The sequence below is a fragment of the Ananas comosus genome, linkage group 14 (assembly GCF_001540865.1).
Source record: "Ananas comosus cultivar F153 linkage group 14, ASM154086v1, whole genome shotgun sequence".
In the NCBI taxonomy this organism is placed as follows: Eukaryota; Viridiplantae; Streptophyta; class Magnoliopsida; order Poales; family Bromeliaceae; genus Ananas; species Ananas comosus.
In genome coordinates, this window is record NC_033634.1 from 284,968 (window position 1) to 302,595 (window position 17,628).

The following is a 17,628-nucleotide window of genomic DNA, read 5'->3' on the forward strand; positions in this document are numbered from 1 at the left end:
AATTTAATTAAGATATTTTTAATTTTAATATATTTGTATTTTTAATCATATTTACTATTATAAATATTTTTTATTTAATTATTTTTGTTGTTAGAGATGAAGAGAATTATAGATATATTTTTGAAACCAAAATTTTAAAAAAGAGATATATTTTGTATATCATATTGATTATAATAAAAAAAATTTATTATATTTTTGTACGTGATGTAGGCCAGATTAGATTAGTCACTGGCGGAACCATGAAAATATTTATACTTTTTTTTTTTTTTTCTCTTTTTCATGATCGGATTTTCGCATATAATGTTGAACTAAATCATTTTTATCACAAATGGGTCCACGTGTCTGCCCGAGAAGCGTTGGGTGAAGAATTTTCGATGACACTTCCAGAAGCAGCTGCAACCTTCTCGTCTCCTCCTCTTTCTCGGTTCCCCAAAAAGGAAAGAGAGGAGAGAGGCGACGAGGAGGAAGAGGGACAGAGAGAGAGAGAGAGAGAGAGAGAGAGAGATTGAGAGAGAGGGATTGGGGAATTTGGGGCGAGATGGGGTCGTACTACGCGTGGAAGAGCTTCAACGAGGACGAGGATCGGCCGGAGAAGCCGCGGAGGTATGGATTGACGGAGATGAGAAGCCCCTTCTACAGCTTCCTCGGCCACGACGCCCTCCAGGTTCCCACCCATTCCAACCCGTTCTACAGCTTGATCTCCTGCGCTCTTCCTCGGATCCATCGCTCATTGTTATGAATTCATTGAGTCGCGTCTCAGTTTGTGTTTATATATGCTCGATCTAAGTAAGCTTCTTATGATTCATGCTGATCAATTGCTAGTGCGATTGCATCGAATCATCCACGAGCTCATATAATTTCATTATGTTGGCATTAAATCAATGCTGCTCTCGTCGATCGGTTGATTCGCGGAAATCACCTGATGATAAAATTACATCGGTACTGTGAAGTATATTCCTGAAGCATTTTTAAGTATACGGTGTTATAAACAAATCCAAAACCCTTCCATTCTGTATATTGAATGGGCTAAATCCTCGTATTTAATTTAATGAGTTAAATTCAACCTCTTTTCTCTCCTCTCAACTCCGTGTATATTTTATATTTATCATATACATGTATGGGGGAAGTTTTATGCGTATTCCCAAGCTGTCTCTCATCAGATTGGTCGGGAGCTCGAGCTTGAAGGCACCAATGCTTCTGTTCAGCTAAGCCTGAGCATTTCATAAACAACTTGCCTATTAAGTTACTTCTTTAGGAATTGAATTTTAAGAATGGAACACTACATTCTAGAGGTCAACACGATATTTGTTCGGAAAATTTCTTAAACTAAGTTATGCAGTCTTCTCAGTTATGAGCATCTCTCATGATTGGAAAATACCTGGAACTGAACATAAATAGCTTGGACGATCCTCATGTCTGCTGATGTACTGCTCATGGTGTCATTTATCAGTTATCACCGAGGATTCGTTAACTTGAGCATCATTTTTCATCGGTTGTACATTAGCCGTCTTGTTGGACGTTATTTGGTTTATTAGAGAAATTGCTTCATTTTGAAATGGTTTTTAGTTGCGTCATCAGCATTTGATTAATTTTTTTCAAATTTTCATATATATACAAACACGGAGTTAAATTATGACTATGTTTTGCTACATTAAGTCGAATTTATATCCCATTTTATAGCAATATCTCAGAGAAGAGTTTATCCATCTAATCATCCGTGGTCAATTATTCACGTAGTAAACCATGAAGTAAGTTGGTTGATGTGAACGAGTAGGAAAGTTGTTGGTCAGATTAATCATCGGCTGGCTTTTTGTTCAACGGTGTCTGAAAACAGAGCTAAATCTGCGTCGCTCTCCTCGCAGGAGACTCTGGAAACCATGGGAGAGTTTGTTGATGGATTAAAGTTTGCTGGCGGTTCTCACAGCTTGATGCCGAAGGCCTTCATCAAAGAAATAACTGACTTGGCTCACAGGCACGATGTTTATGTTAGCACAGGCGATTGGGCAGAGCATCTGCTTCGTAAAGGGCCCTCTTCTTTCAAACAATATGTTGAGGTCCGCAGAAATTTATTTTGGATTATCTCCTTGGGACTATTATTCATAGATTTGCGCCAATTTATCTTTATTCAAATGGTGCGATTTCAGGAATGTAAGAACTTAGGGTTTGACACAATCGAGTTGAATGCCAGCTCTCTGAAGCTTCCCGAAGAAGCACTTTTGAGGTTTGTTCGCCTCATCAAGCGTAGTGGGTTGAAGGTAAAGCCCCAATTTGCAGTGAAATTTGACAGATCTGAGATACCGGCTATAGGTGATAGAGCATTCGGCGCTTACATAGCTCCAGGCCAACAAATTTCAGGTAATCAAGTGAGCCATTTAGATGTGCGTTTGTAGTTGCAAATGTATTTTCTTGTTTGTCTTTTGAGAAAGTGATTTTCTGAGTATTTCATACTGTATGTGCAAGGAGAATCAATGAACCATGTTCTAAAAAAAAATAAAAAATAAATAAAAAAATCAATGAACCACCAAGAGCTTACGAGTAATTTGTTAGCAGGTGGAAATAGGCTTACACAGAGTTGTGCTAGTATCTGCTTCATACAAATTTGGTTCCACTAAATCAAATTGTCTATTCTTTTTTCATGTCCAATTTATGTTATTTTACTCTCTTCAATTCCAAATGTTTCTGTTGCTATTTCTATGTCTGTAATGTTTTGTGGTGCATTTTGTTCTTTTCTTTTTCTTTTCAGAAATTGTTGAAGATGTTGACTTGCTAATCAGAAGGGCCGAGAGATGCTTGGAAGCAGGAGCTGATATGATCATGATTGATGCTGACGATGTATGCAAGTATACAGATGATCTGCGGACAGACATAATCGCAAAAATCATCAGTCGCCTTGGAGTAGAGAAAACTATGTTTGAAGCCCCCAACTCGAAGACATCTGAGTGGTTTATCAAACGATATGGACCAAAGGTACTATAATATATATATATANATAAATGAAAATTATGAACTATCCTTTTTTTCCCTTTTAAGGAATGCTTTTTTCTTTTTTTTTTGACATTAAGTCAGATTGCATTATAAATTAGTCACGACTATGAGTAGATTTTTTATTTCCCAGCATATCTAACCATGTAGAATTTTTTCATTACAAAAAAAAAAAAAAACAATCCTAATGTTTTTGCATCCTAATGTTTTGATATATCAAATTTCTCCCCAATTTTTATTTTCTCTCTTATTCTAACTACCCATCAAAATTAACAAGAGCCGCTATACTCTTAATAGCACAGTAATCCTATTCTCTCTCTCTCTCTCTCTCTCTCTATATATATATATATATAATTGAGCTCATGTATTTTTAAAAGTACCAAATCATTGATACTTGTAAGTTTTTGGCCCTTGAATTAAGAGATGTGCGGTTAGGATGATTTGGGTCCCCAAGGGTTGAGTGGGTGATTGGTTGAATAGTATAATCTAACGGATAAAAATGATCAAAGGCATAGATCTAACGGTAAAAAATTTACAAGCACCAAGTGCTTGGTGCTTGTACAATCATCATAGCCGGACTCTATATATATATATATATATATATATATATATATATATATTATGTAATAGCTAATTAAATTTTGGCTTTTTATTTCTCAATATTGTTTACATATGTTTAATGAATTTGTTTAAATGTTGTAGGTGAATCTCTTTGTCGACCACTCAGAGGTGATGAATCTAGAATGCCTCCGTGGCCGCAATTCAGGGCAGAACCATGCTTCGGTTCTTGGCTCTTCATTTTTCCTCGTGTGACATTGAGAATTATTATGCCGTAATATACTGGGGCAAAGTTTTGCTCTCTGTATCCAGACTATGGGCGAAGAGAGAGAAGGACAATCATGTTATTGTTAGTAGTGCTTGTTTCAAATTGTTGTCTCGCCTATCATGTATGCTTGTGTTTTTCGATTGAATAAAAGTATGTGATGTTCATCCATGTATGCCTAAACTTATGGGACTTGTTTGGTACAGCTAGATCTTCTGTGAAGTATTATTCTGTCTGCAAGATGGTTTGGAAAGAATTTAGAAAGTTAGTTTTACATTTAGACAAAGTGCAACTCTGCTAGTCTGCTATGAAACCCTGGAATTTGTATTCTGCAGTCGCTCTAACTTCAAATAACGCTTCTTCATGAGCTTCAAATACGTCAAATAAGTTACAGGACTTTCTTAGGGAGCTTTGTGATGCAGGCGCTGCACACAATTGTGCGTGGATGCAAGCAGCAAACGCAGGAGCATATCTTCAATTGCTGCATCACGAAGCCTCGAGTTCCTTTCTGTTCCCATGCAGGAGACTCGAGCTATGTAGTCTGCAATTCTTCTGCCTTTGAAGCCAGATCCAACAACCTCTGCGGTTACTAGTGTGCAAAAGTGTTGGTACAGTCCCTGCTTCAGCTGTCCATACCTGCAGAGACAAAACAGGATCGACTGGTGTAGACGGTCCGATCTCACGACGTGTGGGAACTTTCTCTTCTGCAGGAAGTTCATGCTGATTCGCTTTTAATTTGGCCGAAAAAGGAAGAGGTGGGGTTCCTTCAATTCTAGCACAGAAATATAATGGACGTTGGTTTGCATGTCTGTATCACGCGGTGCGCTTTTTGTGACGTGCCATGTCGGTAGAGACCTAAAATTAGATCCGTTGCTTCCATCTGCTGCTCCTCCCCACATGAAAAGACAAGAATGCGTCCCTGTAGGGTGAGATCCGCAGTCCCTTTTCCATCCCATCCCATCCCATTTGGTACCACGCATCTCTCTCTCTGCATGGAATTTCGCAGTGGACTTGAGATTGAAGCAACTCGCAACTCAAAAGCTACCCGATAGTAATGTTTGCAGAGCCATGTCATTTAATATTAGTTTATGGAGGTGTGGAATGGCACCAAATGGTACTCACAAATACCACATTTCGTACTATCTAGTTACGAGATCATCGCTCCTCATTACTTATATAGCAAATTTGCGATTTAGGATGCACGACATTTACATACGAATACCCTTTATGATGGTCGGGATGAACTCCTAAATGAGTTCTCATTTGTATGTTTGGTGAGTCGTATAATTTATCCAACGTTGGAATCTTAATCTGAGATGTTCTCTAGACAAACCTCAATATTGTTTTTTTATTTTTTGAGAGAGAGAACTCAATATTGTATTGAAAATGCAGATTTAAAGGAGTCCTAATAATTTGACCTATGAGCTTCTCATTTATCTTTTCTTTTTCCTACCATAATCTGTGTCATACTAGGGGCATTTTCGTCTTTATAGTTTACAGTACCCCGCCCGCACCATTTCAAAAAATTTCGAACGTCTCTTCTCACCTTCCTCTCTATCTCTTACGGATCTCCATTTTCGCGTCCCATCTCAAATCCCTAGCCCTAAAGGATCGACGAAATATAGATTTTTCCCGATTTTTTGTCGCACTTTTGCCTTTATTTTTTAGTATATTTCGACAATGATTTAATTCCTCTTCGTTTCCGTGCGTAAAAGTGACGCCTTTTTCGATTAATCGATTGATCCCTCTCTTTGCCTTCGCCTTCACTCCACTCCACCGAAAACTCCACTCCCCCCACCTTATCACCCTAACTCAAGTCCTAATCCCTCTCTTACCCACCTTAAATCAATGTCGCTTCGCTCCCAGATCAAGCCTCCTGCCGCTTCTCGAAGCCCCTCCACCGTATAACCCCCTCCCCTCTTCTCAATTTTAAAATTTTTTTATGGTTTATATGCGGGGTGGGTGATGATTTGTATTGCATTTTATGTAATTGTGTAGAAAAAGGAGAATTTGGATGAGCTTCCGGTCGACAAGCGGCGGCGGATCGCGGTAGGGAAGATGGTAGGACCCGCAAGGGCGCGGTCGGTGCTTTCGGCGCTCAATGCGGGAGCCAATCATGGCGATTCGGCCGCCGCGGCCGTGAGCACCGACGCTGGGAGCAGCGGCGGCAGAATGGAGTTTGGATCGAGGGAGGATGTGGAGAGGCTCCTTGCGGAGAAGATGAAGGGAAAGAGCAAAAATGATTACAAAGTAACTATTTTTCTCTCCAATTTGTACTGTTCTGCTTGGTTTCAGTAGTCCTTTGCTCAGTTTACGGCTCGTAATCTGTAGGGGAAGAGTGAGCAGATGATTGAGTACATAAAGAAGCTCAGGATTTGCACTAGATGGTATATTGAGCTCGAAGATGGATACTTGGCCGAGCAGGAGAAGCTCAGAAGCATGTACGAAGCTGAAGAGAAAAGGCGTGCTGAGATTGGTAAATGTTGTTTGATCGGCCAAAACATTATTCTGGATAAGAAATTCTGCTTCTGAGATTGGTTAATATTAGTATCCTATTTGTTTCGTGGTATGAACAGGTCTAATTGGTACTTCCATAAACATTGTGCTTATACTGCTCATCTTTTTGCAATTTGATTATTTAATTAGAGACCCAAATGAGCAATAAGGTTGAAGAGCTGGATACAATGATTCAGGAGATCAGGCAACAATATGGGACATTGCTAGTAAGCTTCAGAAAGGAGGAAGCTGACAAATTGGTGAGCGAATAGAGAATATCATAACCCCTCTTTACTGCACCCTAACCTCCCCACCCAAAAAAAAATGATGCCATGCTTGGCAAAATTTTAATTTAGCTTTTGGAATGTTAGGCGATTTTGAAGGCCTACGAGGAGGAGAAAGAATTAAGGGTCGCTGCTGAGAGTTCGCGAGCTGCTCTAGCTGAAGAGCTAGAAAGAGTTAGCCACGACGCAAAGCGATTTAGTGATCAGGTATCTCTTACCAAAGAAGATATCTATATGAACCATCTCAATTATCTTGCTAAAGATTATTTTTTTTTGCCTTTTCTTTTCGAATTCATAAACCAGTTGAAGATGGTGCAAGACACCAACAAGAGGTTGCAAGAATACAATACTAGCTTGCAACAGTACAACAGTAATCTCCAGGCTGATGTTGTGAAAAATGGTGAGGCAATCTCGAAGTTGCAGAAAGAGAAGAGCGCTATGATGGAAACATTGGCCAGTCTAAGGGATCATGCCAACTCAGTTAAGAACCAGTTGGAATCTTCTAGGGTGAGTTTTTCAAAATTCTCCTTTCAAGACCTTTTGATATTCCTGGAGATTCAATTATGATGTTATTGAATGAGGTCACTTGTTTTTTATCTTACTTTTGTTGGTCCTTGCTCTATAATCAAGAAAAGAACTGTTTTATGGTGATAGTAAATGAATGTATTTTGTTGTATGTGCACTTCAGGGTTGTCTGAGTGTGTAGACTTGAAAGTAATTTTGAAATTTTGTGGGAGAATGTTTGAAGAAGCTGATTCGTATGGTCAGTAGTCTGTGCAAACTCGAACAAGATTAGTTCACTCTTCCATAAGCCATTCCACCTTGTTCTTTGTTCAGTTTTTTAGTTTGTGGATCATTTCCACAGCTCTCACAACTTTATGGTTGCAATTATCAATGTCACTTTAAGTTCTGACGTACTTGGTTTTCTGCACTTGTGTCAGTCTTCTCAGCAGGAGGCTATTAGACAAAAAGAAGAGTTAACGAAGGAAGTGGGATGTCTTAGAAGTGAACTGCGGCAAGTGAGAGATGACCGTGATCATTCATTAGCACAGGTGCAGAGTTTGAGTGTTGAAGTTGCTAATTATAAAGAACTGAGTGGAAAGTCCTTGAAGGATTTGGATATTCTGATAACAAAAACTACAGCCCTCGAGGTTTGCATGTTTATGTTTTGTTAGACTGCCTTTCTTATCCATTTATGTACTTGTTTGTAATTGTTATAGGAAACTTGCAGGAGACATGCATTTCACAGCGAGAGCAATTACAGACATTGCAACCGCAATTTGCTGCTGCCCAGGAAAAATTGAAGGCAAGCAATAGAAGGACAATTACCTCTAGGGGATCAAAGAAATTAGTCTCTTTTAACGATGGAAAAGAAACTAAAAGTACTACTCTTACTTTGGTATTGCTATAATCATCTGCAGCTGGCGGATATAACAGCAATTGAAGCAGTGACAACAAATGAAAAACAAAAAAGAACTGTCAAGGATTTGCAAGATCGTTTGTCTGATGCAGAGTTCCAAATATCAGAAGGAGAAAAATTGCGTAAAAAGCTGCACAATACGATACTGGTAGCTTTCTCATCCACACCTCACAGCTATAATAGATGATTATGATACTCAGCCATTTTCCGTTTTTAGGAACTTAAGGGAAATATTCGAGTATTTTGTCGGGTTCGACCGGTTTTAGGCTACAGTGATTGCAGTGAAAAGGAAGGAGCTGTTGTTTCATATCCAACAGCTCTTGAATTCGCTGGACGAGGCATTGATTTGACAAACAATGGTAGGAAAGATTTCTTGTTCGTAAATCTATACTTTAGTTTTAAGAATTGGTCTTTCAGATTATTGAAATTACTGATCGAGTTGTATTTTGGCATTCAACAGCTCAGAAATATTCTTTTACTTTTGACAAAGTGTTCAATCATGAAGCTTCACAAGAAGATGTTTTTATCGAAATCTCACAGTTGGTACAAAGTGCACTCGATGGTTACAAGGTATTGTCATTTGCATTACTTTTCATCCGTTTCCTTTTTTTTTTTTGGTCTCAAGTGTGAAGTATCTAAGTTACCAAATCATTGTCATCTGGTGTAGGTTTGCATATTTGCTTACGGTCAAACTGGTTCTGGTAAAACCTATACTATGATGGGTAAGCCTGAACCTCAGCAAAAAGGGCTGATACCACGATCGTTAGAACAAATTTTTCAAACAAGCCAATCTCTACAATCTCAAGGATGGAGTTACAAAATGCAGGTTTATTTGCCTTGGAAAATTAAAAGTGCTAGATTTTTTTTTTTCCTTTTAATTTATATCTTGTTATATTACCCATTACTTCTCTTTTGTAGGCATCTATGTTAGAAATTTATAACGAGACTGTACGTGATTTGTTAGTACCGGGTCGGTCAGGCACCCTAGATGCAAATGGTTCAGCTAGTAAACAATATGCCATCAAACATGATTCGAGTGGTAACACACATGTTGCTGAACTTACAATTGTAGACGTCTACAGTATCAAGGACGTCTCATTTCTTCTCAATCAAGCTATGCAAAGCAGGTGATTATTTTCTAGAAGGCTTTCTTTTTTAACCTTTCTATAATGATAACTCTATATATATAGCTGAATATTTTTGATCCTTCATTTGGAAATATGATTGTTTCCCACAAAAAGTAACCATAGGCCTGGAAATCTTTTTTAGTATCACTCTTATGTGAATTATATTAGCAGCAAACTCTAAAATTATCAGCTGAATTTTGGATTGCTAGGTCTGTGGGGAGGACACAAATAAATGAAGAGTCATCAAGGAGCCACTTTGTGTTCACTTTGCGGATATCCGGAGTGAATACGGTTGGTTAATATTCTTCTTTTAGACTGATTCCATTCCCTATAACCTTGTATTTGCACTCATTTTCGTTAATGGTTTCAGAGCACAGAACAGCAGGTTCAAGGTGTCTTAAATCTAATTGATTTAGCTGGAAGTGAGCGCCTAGCAAAGAGTGGCTCAACAGGCGATCGATTAAAGGAAACTCAGGTGATAGTCTCCATGCTCTTGTACTTGTCCTCCTTCTCTCTTCTTGTTTTTGTTGGTTTTCACGCAGACTCATCTTTTTTGGAAACGGAAGGAAAAAAGAAAACCAGAAGTTACTAAGTTTTTGTAGTGTGTTGCCATAAAACTTTGAGGTGAAAAAAAAAAAAAAAGTATAACTAAATGAGGCCAATTTTCTTGATTTTCATGTCCTAATTTTCTGGTATTATGATACTTAGGCAATTAACAAAAGTTTGTCGGCTTTGAGTGATGTAATCTTCTCAATTGCGAAGAAGGAGGATCATGTGCCTTTCAGGAATTCAAAGCTTACTTACTTGTTACAGGTATTATAACGATTTTAAGTCCAGTACTTTCACTTCAGAATGGAACTTTCTTATTATTAATTCAATTGCTCAATGTAATAGCCTTGCCTTGGTGGTGATTCGAAGACATTAATGTTTGTCAACATTGCACCTGAGGTGTCCTCTGTCGGAGAGTCCCTCTGTTCGCTTCGGTTTGCTGCTAGAGTCAATTCATGTGAGATCGGAATACCTAGACGTCAAACTCAGATGCGCTCCTTGGACTCCAGACTCAGTTATGGTTGAGCTTGACCACTGCTACCACAATTCAAATCAAATGCTGCAGCTACCCTGGGTTTTTCTGATGAATACCGCGGTACTAACTTATCCTTATGTAATTTGTACAGTAAAGACAGTGAAAGTGGTTTGTTGTAAGTTGAATTTGTAGTATGAGAAGTTCCATAAAGATTGGCAATTTATCCATATTTGGTAATACTTTTACACATGTAGCAATCTTCATTTTGCTGACACGACTCTATTTTGCATCAATAAATAGCAATTTCTTCTGTTGGTTTCTCAAATTTAATAGACTGAATTGCTTTCAACTTCTTCTGAACTCTTGCTCTCAGCTATTGTTATGAAATTTGTTTTCTGCTTATCAGAATCATAATTATGGAATGGATTTTCATTGTATATCAATCATTGTAATATTTGAAAATTTTAACTTTGCTTGAAACTAATTTGGATTTTCATTTTCCCCTGTATGAACCCTTCCTTGGATCATGTGCGACAAACACTTGTCGCACAGGGCTGTGCATAATATGTGCTAACTATATTCTGATTTATTATGATCACTTTCAAGCCATTTAAGCCGAATTTTTTTTGGTTCAGCTTGCATCTCTGCAATCTGCTGCTCATCAAGGGTGACAGCTTTCACAGATATGAATTGTTTCCAGTTTATTTTGTTGTTTCTTTTTCTTCTTTTACTAGTAAGCTGAAAGAGATCTCTTAATTTCCTACTTTCAAAATCAGAAGTTACTTTCAGGGAATTCCCAGGATATTCTGTTGTGCTTTTTTTTTGCCACTTTTATGTAGTAAGCTGAGAGAGATGTATTAATTATCCATTTTCAAAGCAATAATTTAGGTCAGGGGAGTACTTCAAATAAGGTTTTATGGTTGAGAGGTTCATCTCTCCTGTTTGTTGTTTTTCCTAGCAGATGTCTGTAGTAAGTCCAAATGTTCTACATCATTCCCGTGCTTCATCATCTTGTTGTTGAGTCCCATTTCTTCCATAATCCATAGTTTAGTTTTGTCTCTAAGCTCACCCAAGACTAGCCCTTGGTATGTATTGTTTTGTCTTGATCAGAAGGGTAGAAAATTGTTGTTGCTGTACTGTAAACAGTCTGAGATTTCTATCGAAATTAAAAGGAAGAATTTTCTCTCTTTAACAGTATAGACAAACTGTCAGACTACATTCGTCTGTTTCAGAAGTGGTGGGGGAGTTCAATTATTGCTAATATTGTTTATAACTGTTTTAAACTGATAGTAAATTGTGCCACCGAATGTGCTTTACAACTTTTTTTCTACACATATATACCTCTATTTTTCTTGTCCCGCGTCACGCAGAGCTGAAGTTTTAAAAATATATATCCCCCTGTTTATCTTGCTAAATAAAATGTCTTCGGTGACATTAGTAGGGCCACCCTCATTTCAGCAAGCAGTTTAATCTCGCAGCATAGAGATGGTTGTTACGAACGCTGTCGAAGATGCGGCGTTTCAGCTCCAGCCAGATGCACCAGGCAAAGCAGCTGAAGATGGTATTCCATATTTTCCGTTGCCGTTTAGCCAAAGATATATTGTTAGACAAGTTCGCCCAAGAATAGCCGAATCAAAGTGCCTACCGACACTACAGACTACGAAACAGATAGAGGGAAGAAAAAGGTGTGGGACATCCTCACTAGCATATCATCACAGTAACATCAGGGAATGGTTTATCATCACAATAACATCATGGGATGATTCATCAGTGCTCATTACATTAACTGCTTGGAAAGTGAGAATAAACAAAACTAAATTTTATCCAGTAACTCCTATTCTGATTTTTCTGGCATCCACATATACAGCACAAGTTTAAGGGTGTGTCCTTGTCTATGTCCAGTTTGGATAATGCTAGAAAGAAACCTGGTCAAAAAATAAGACCTTAGTATTATCTCTAGAGAATTTTGTATAACAAGAAAAGATAAGTGGTGGTATACAATCTTTTCTTCCAACAACTTTAATTTTTTAGGAAAAAAAAGAGAGAAAATGACAGAAAATTCTAGGGGCTTCTAGACATCTTATCTCTAGGAGATAAACAAACAGAAAGGGGATGGATATTGCTTTCTGCTTTTGTAAACATTAGACCCAGAAGAAGCCCCCAGATTTCTGAGGTGGGGCCCTCCTCTCCTCCAACAGATTTTTTCCAGTGACATGTGTGGATAGTCCCTGTACTGTCCTATTAGTAATTTAATCCTTACACTAAAAAAAGTACAGCTAATAAGCTTCTAATATCTGATTATCAGAAGATTATAATATTCACTAACTTTTGTTATGAAATAATCATTTGAATTTTGTAGTCGAAAGGATAAAGGAGATATTTTATAAAAAATAAGTTATTTTCTTTGGCAAGCAAAGGCTAAAATATAATAATATTTAAAAATTTAAAATTTGAAGTGTTCAAGCGAAAAAGTATGTGGATGAAATTTAAAATTTTTTTTTTTTTTGAAAAATAGGTAGCAAGCTACGATGAAATCTAAATATTAATAATACAGGATAGGGACTGCTATGTATTTTAGACCAATTTTATTATTTAACAAGCTGCTTACCATTTCAATATTGAGTTACAGATTACCAATAAAAATTTTAAATTTCATCCAGAAATAGATAGCATATTACCCGCTTTATTTATTTTATTTAAAAATAAACTTAGTTGAAATCTAAATATTAATAATACAGGATAGGGACTGCTTCATATTTTAGACCAATTTTATTATTTAACAAGCTGCTTACCATTTCAATATTGAGTTACAGATTACCAATAAAAATTTTATTTTTTTTTGAGAAATAGATAGCATATTACCCGCTTTATTTATTTTATTTAAAAATAAACTTAGTTGAAAATATGAATCAAATAGGATTCGAATTTGAAACCTTAGGTATCAATCACCAAATCATGTGCCACTTACTCTATGGACGGTCGGTCTAGTAAGAAATCTTAGACTTCAATATTTGTATATAATCAAATATTAGATTACCCACATCTTTTACTTAAGAGAGAGAGAGAGAGATAGAGAGAGTGAGTGAGCAAAGGGTGGTGGCCATGGAGGGTGAGCAGCAGCAGCAGCAGCAGCTGAGCAAGTCCAGGGTTGTGAAGGTTGAGTCAGAGGAGAGATGGGAACTCTTCATGACCCAAGCTAGCAATCAAGGGTGCCCTGTGAGTCACCTCCTACATGTTTTCCCTCTCTTATTTCCCATCCAATTACTACTAATACTTTCCCTTTGCAGGGTTTCAATTATGTATCTCATATCCCCCACATCCTTAATTCCTTTTCTTTCTTTCTTTTTTTTTTTGTTCTTTTGCCCTTTTTGGATAAACGGGATATAGAACCATGATAACCAAGTATGGGCATAGGAACATTCAAGAACCTGCAGTTTTCACTTATCTTATCTTATCTTAGTTTGATTATGCCCGGCCTTTTTTCTGCTCTTCTTTTTTTTATTAATTGGAAAGAAAATTTTAATCTGAATTTTTGGCAGGTTCTTGTCCACTTTGGTGCTTCATGGTGTGTGCCTTCCCGTGCCATGAACCCCTCCTTTGAGGAGCTGGCGCAGGCTTACCGGGATATTTCGTTCCTCCTGGTAGATGTTGATGAACTCAAGGTAAATTCATATCAAAAGTACTAAAGTTTTTTTTTTCTTTTTTTTTTTTTGACAATTTTGTTCCAATGTTTCATATGATAGTCCAATTGAACCAGCCATTTTGAGACAGTTGATTCTGCGTATCGTATATGATTATGTTCCTTGTCACATCTGTTCAGAACTTATCCCACAGGCCGTTTCCTACTGGATCGATCTTATGCAAGAAACCGAAGATCATTTCGTAATAGCTAGATCGAACTTTTAGACCGAACTTTTAGAAGTAGCCCAATTTTCTGTTTTCAGAACTCAAAAGCTTGTTCAGACTGCCCCCACCCTCTCCAACCAGAAACACCACAGACTATCTATGAGCAGAGAAGTTGTTACAAAAGCCGGTCAGCAGGCGGCAAGGCAGATATTTGGTCCTTCGGAATGCCTTCCTTGCCTCATTTCTTGCCTGACATATCGGTTCCGTTCGTATCACATTTCTATAAAATGCATGAGCTGGGGAGCTAAGACTACTCTTTGGCCGTTTACCTGCTAATTGATCGTCCGAATTACAAAGTTCTCTCCGTACTTGAAATCCATAATTTAGTCGCCGGTCCTTCGTTCGGCTGATGAAATGGTGAATGCAGGGAGTTGCTTCTAAACTGGAAGTGAAGGCGATGCCCACCTTTGTGCTGATGAAAGATGGTCAGGTGCTAAATAAGATAGTTGGAGCCAACCCTGAAGAGATAAAGAAGATGATTGATGCTTATGTCCAGTCCAGTGGCTCTTCTAGCGTGGTTTGAGAACTAGCTCTCTGTGTACTACAAGAGAGCTATTGTGTGAAACTTAATGCTGTTGTTCTTTGTTCTTGTACTGCTGTAAATGCAAATATAATTATCTATCTTTAACATCTTTCACTTGTTCATCTTGTTCATCCTTGCATCTATTCATGCTTCACATGTCTACCTGGAGTTTCTACTTTTGGTCCCCCCAACTTCAGCTGTGTCCGTAGATCGAAAAGATTGATTTCAGGTTGAATTCTGTTGTTCTTTGTTCTGGCCATGCAATGAAAAGTAAATTCTGCCAGCTTTAACAGCTTGCACATTTTCTTCTTCTTCCTTTTCATTTTTTTTTTCCTACTTCATATGTCTCCCTAGAGATTCTACTTCTTGGCCCCCTCAACCTTTCAACTGTGTTTCTGGAAATGATTCATTTGAGATTGTTTATTATAGTTTATTGGTAAACAAATCTTGATGGGAGGGACTGGTCAATGGAAGGAAGTAAAAGGTGGTGGAAATTAAAGATATTCTGTTCTATGTCACTTTTGAAAAAAAAATTAAACTGTAATGCAACCTGGTTTAATTTCTTCTAAGTTTCAAATGATTAATTTGTTGCTGGGTTGGGTTGAGTTGGGTCCTCAAGACCAAAATATGAGCTGATCAGAATTTTTTTTTTTTTTTTTAAGGGTGAAAAATAGTACACAGTAAGTTCGGCCCATCGCCTGCACCAGGTGTATCTGTACAACTCATGCATTGCATTTACTGTATGATGATCAATTAAAATTAAAAAATCTAATATGCTAGACGCGATCCGCCTTATTAACGATGAAGACATTGTTTACTTCATGGCAACAGCTACCGGAAGTTACGACTTTGGATATGTTACTACTTACCAATGCCATAAATAAATCTAGCTTTTTAGAAAGAGCAGTATATAGAATGTAATGCTTGGTGCACTGAGGAGTACATGCAACATGTTCTCCCACGGGAGCTCATCACCTAACTAAGAGTGGATTGAAAAGATTCCCTGCCATTAAATATATGAAGTTAAAGATGTTATAGGGTCTAGAGCTGCCACCAATTAGCTCTGCACGGGTGGTAATATTACTATATACTAAGATGCTACTATTTTAATGTACATGTGACCTACCTAACCCTTTTGAACCCAAGTGATGCCACTCAACTAACTGGTGGACCAAAACATGCGACATTGTGGGTCTGTGTACTTTGTGTCTACCATAATTGGCTTGTACTCACCCATTCTTTTTTTATTTCCACACACCGATCGATCTCATTGAACTATATATACTCCTGAAAAGTTATTATATTATAGAGGTTTCAAAATCAGTGTGTCTGAACGAAACAAAAAATCATGAAAATTTAAACACCCATAAAACTCAAATATCATGAAAACACTGTGGATCATTTGGAAGGCTATAAACGATTTGAATTTTAGAAATATCCAGTTAGACCCAATGCTGGTGCTCCATAAGTTTTAGCAGCCGTTGACATCTTCGGAACTCCACCGTCAACAGTAAACAACTTGATTTTTTTTTTTTTTTTTTTTAACACCGTCGTTGACACGTTTCTCTCGAGACTCTGGGTGTCTCCACTGCACGCCTAATTCATCTTTTCAATGAATGAAACAGATAGGATGCTATCTTTTTCTCAAAAAAAAAAAACATTGATACACAGATGTACGGGTGCACGTGGTGCAAGCGATTAAATCATCCTCTCTCACTGGCGTTCACGTGAAGCCATGGATCACTAAACCGACAAACAACGCCCAAAAAGCAAACCCAAAGAACCCTTAACAACTTTCATGCCCCCACACCACCCCCACCCCACCCCCACCATTCTCACTGTCACTCTCACTCTCCTCCTCTCTCTCTCTCCTCTCTCCTCATATTATCCCAACCACGTCTCTTTAGACATTGGAGATAGAGAGAGAGAGAGAGAGAGAGGAGAGAGAGAGAGAGAGAGAGAGTGTATGTTTGTATAGGAGGAGGAGGAGAGGAGGAGGAGGAGGAAATTAAAACAACACAAGTAACATGTGTTATGTGGGTAAGGCGACGAAGATTTCTTCTTTGTAGTAGGGGTGCTCGCTGTAGGAGGTCTGGTATTGGCCTTCGCCTGCCCGCCACAGCTGGGCCCACAAGGCCCGCCCATGCCGATCTCCAATTGCCGGCCCACTTACTCCGACCCATCCCTGCCGTCACCGGCCGACGCCCGACCCCGACCCTCGGCCGCCGCCGCTGCTGACGCCGCCCCCAATCCTACCTCTTCTGGCCGCGCCGCGCCACAACAACTAGTCCTTTCTCTGTATCGGCCGCACCACAGCCCTTCCAAACTTTCGCCCGCCGAGCCCGGCCTCCGTCGCGCTCGGCCCGGCCCATGCGTAGCCACGTCCTCACCCAATTTGGCAAATTTGTAATGTGTTATTAATATTGTTAGGCTTTTTGTTTGGAATTGTTTTGTTTCAATTTTTTTTTTTTTTTTTGTTAATTTCCCCTTTTCAAAGGGAGTTCTTTTTTTTTAAAAAAAAACCTTTGGTAGCTAGAATAAAGGGTCTGTTATTACATGGATTCTGCTGTTCATGCATGCATGTGGTTTTGCTGCAGGGATTGTGGGGAGTTGACACTTAGTTCGACAATTTATGGCTCTCATAATTGAATGATCTAAATTTAATTTTTAAGGTGGAACATAAAAGAAGCTAATTAAGAAAATCGAATATTTTGCGGAGGAAAATATATTCTCTTCGGAAACCCCCTCTCGGCTCTGTTAGCTGGCTTGTACTCTTTAATTCAGGCCAACTGGAATTTTCCTTTTCCCAAAAGTAAAGCTTATATATATATATATATGTTTTTATTTTTATTTTTTATTTTATATATAATTATGTATTTTATAGAAGAGGAAGAAAACATATTACAGCTGATGTGGGAGTCAGGTCACCATGGTCAAACTACGCATCGTACAACACGCCCCACCGAGTACTCAGTAATTTAGTATTTGTTATGATATCATTTATTCGTGCAACTAAGCAAGCATTATGGCATTTATTATTTAT

General features: G+C 38.2%; 3 protein-coding genes across 5 annotated transcripts; all 3 read left to right on the forward strand.

The window, feature by feature from the left end:
- Positions 452-4,045, forward strand: LOC109720756 (protein HEAT-STRESS-ASSOCIATED 32). 2 transcript variants are annotated; one of them, XM_020248062.1, is made up of 5 exons: positions 454-664; positions 1,863-2,054; positions 2,145-2,355; positions 2,744-2,967; positions 3,685-4,045. In XM_020248062.1, exons 1-5 carry the CDS (start codon positions 539-541, stop codon positions 3,793-3,795), a joined length of 864 nt encoding a protein of 287 aa, XP_020103651.1. In that variant the 5' UTR covers positions 454-538; the 3' UTR covers positions 3,796-4,045. The 2 variants fall into 2 exon arrangements, with proteins under 2 accessions (XP_020103650.1, XP_020103651.1); XM_020248061.1 differs by having other exon boundaries at positions 452-664; positions 1,863-2,355.
- Positions 5,240-10,481, forward strand: LOC109720561 (kinesin-like protein KIN-14H). 2 transcript variants are annotated; one of them, XM_020247767.1, is made up of 17 exons: positions 5,240-5,707; positions 5,804-6,055; positions 6,137-6,281; positions 6,452-6,561; positions 6,673-6,792; positions 6,889-7,092; positions 7,527-7,736; positions 7,817-7,891; positions 8,007-8,153; positions 8,223-8,364; positions 8,466-8,575; positions 8,673-8,831; positions 8,924-9,132; positions 9,342-9,423; positions 9,503-9,607; positions 9,841-9,945; positions 10,027-10,481. In XM_020247767.1, exons 1-17 carry the CDS (start codon positions 5,654-5,656, stop codon positions 10,204-10,206), a joined length of 2,409 nt encoding a protein of 802 aa, XP_020103356.1. In that variant the 5' UTR covers positions 5,240-5,653; the 3' UTR covers positions 10,207-10,481. The 2 variants fall into 2 exon arrangements, with proteins under 2 accessions (XP_020103356.1, XP_020103357.1); XM_020247768.1 differs by having other exon boundaries at positions 5,242-5,706; positions 5,786-6,055.
- LOC109720562 (thioredoxin-like protein CXXS1) lies at positions 13,207-14,760 on the forward strand. The gene is made up of 3 exons (XM_020247769.1): positions 13,207-13,372; positions 13,696-13,818; positions 14,430-14,760. The coding sequence occupies exons 1-3, from the start codon at positions 13,259-13,261 to the stop codon at positions 14,583-14,585; spliced, it is 393 nt and encodes a 130-aa protein (XP_020103358.1). The 5' UTR covers positions 13,207-13,258; the 3' UTR covers positions 14,586-14,760.

Coding starts and splice junctions, on each gene's coding strand:
- LOC109720562 (XM_020247769.1), top strand. CDS start 13,259: ATGGAGGGTGAGCAGCAGCAGCAGCAGCAGCTGAGCAAGTCCAGGGTT. Junction 13,373..13,695: donor CTAGCAATCAAGGGTGCCCT/GTGAGTCACCTC, acceptor AATTTTTGGCAG/GTTCTTGTCCACTTTGGTGC. Junction 13,819..14,429: donor TAGATGTTGATGAACTCAAG/GTAAATTCATAT, acceptor TGGTGAATGCAG/GGAGTTGCTTCTAAACTGGA.
- LOC109720756 (XM_020248061.1), top strand. CDS start 539: ATGGGGTCGTACTACGCGTGGAAGAGCTTCAACGAGGACGAGGATCGG. Junction 2,356..2,743: donor TCCAGGCCAACAAATTTCAG/GTAATCAAGTGA, acceptor TTTTCTTTTCAG/AAATTGTTGAAGATGTTGAC. Junction 2,968..3,684: donor TCAAACGATATGGACCAAAG/GTACTATAATAT, acceptor TAAATGTTGTAG/GTGAATCTCTTTGTCGACCA.
- LOC109720561 (XM_020247767.1), top strand. CDS start 5,654: ATGTCGCTTCGCTCCCAGATCAAGCCTCCTGCCGCTTCTCGAAGCCCC. Junction 6,793..6,888: donor CAAAGCGATTTAGTGATCAG/GTATCTCTTACC, acceptor TTCATAAACCAG/TTGAAGATGGTGCAAGACAC. Junction 9,608..9,840: donor ATCGATTAAAGGAAACTCAG/GTGATAGTCTCC, acceptor TATGATACTTAG/GCAATTAACAAAAGTTTGTC.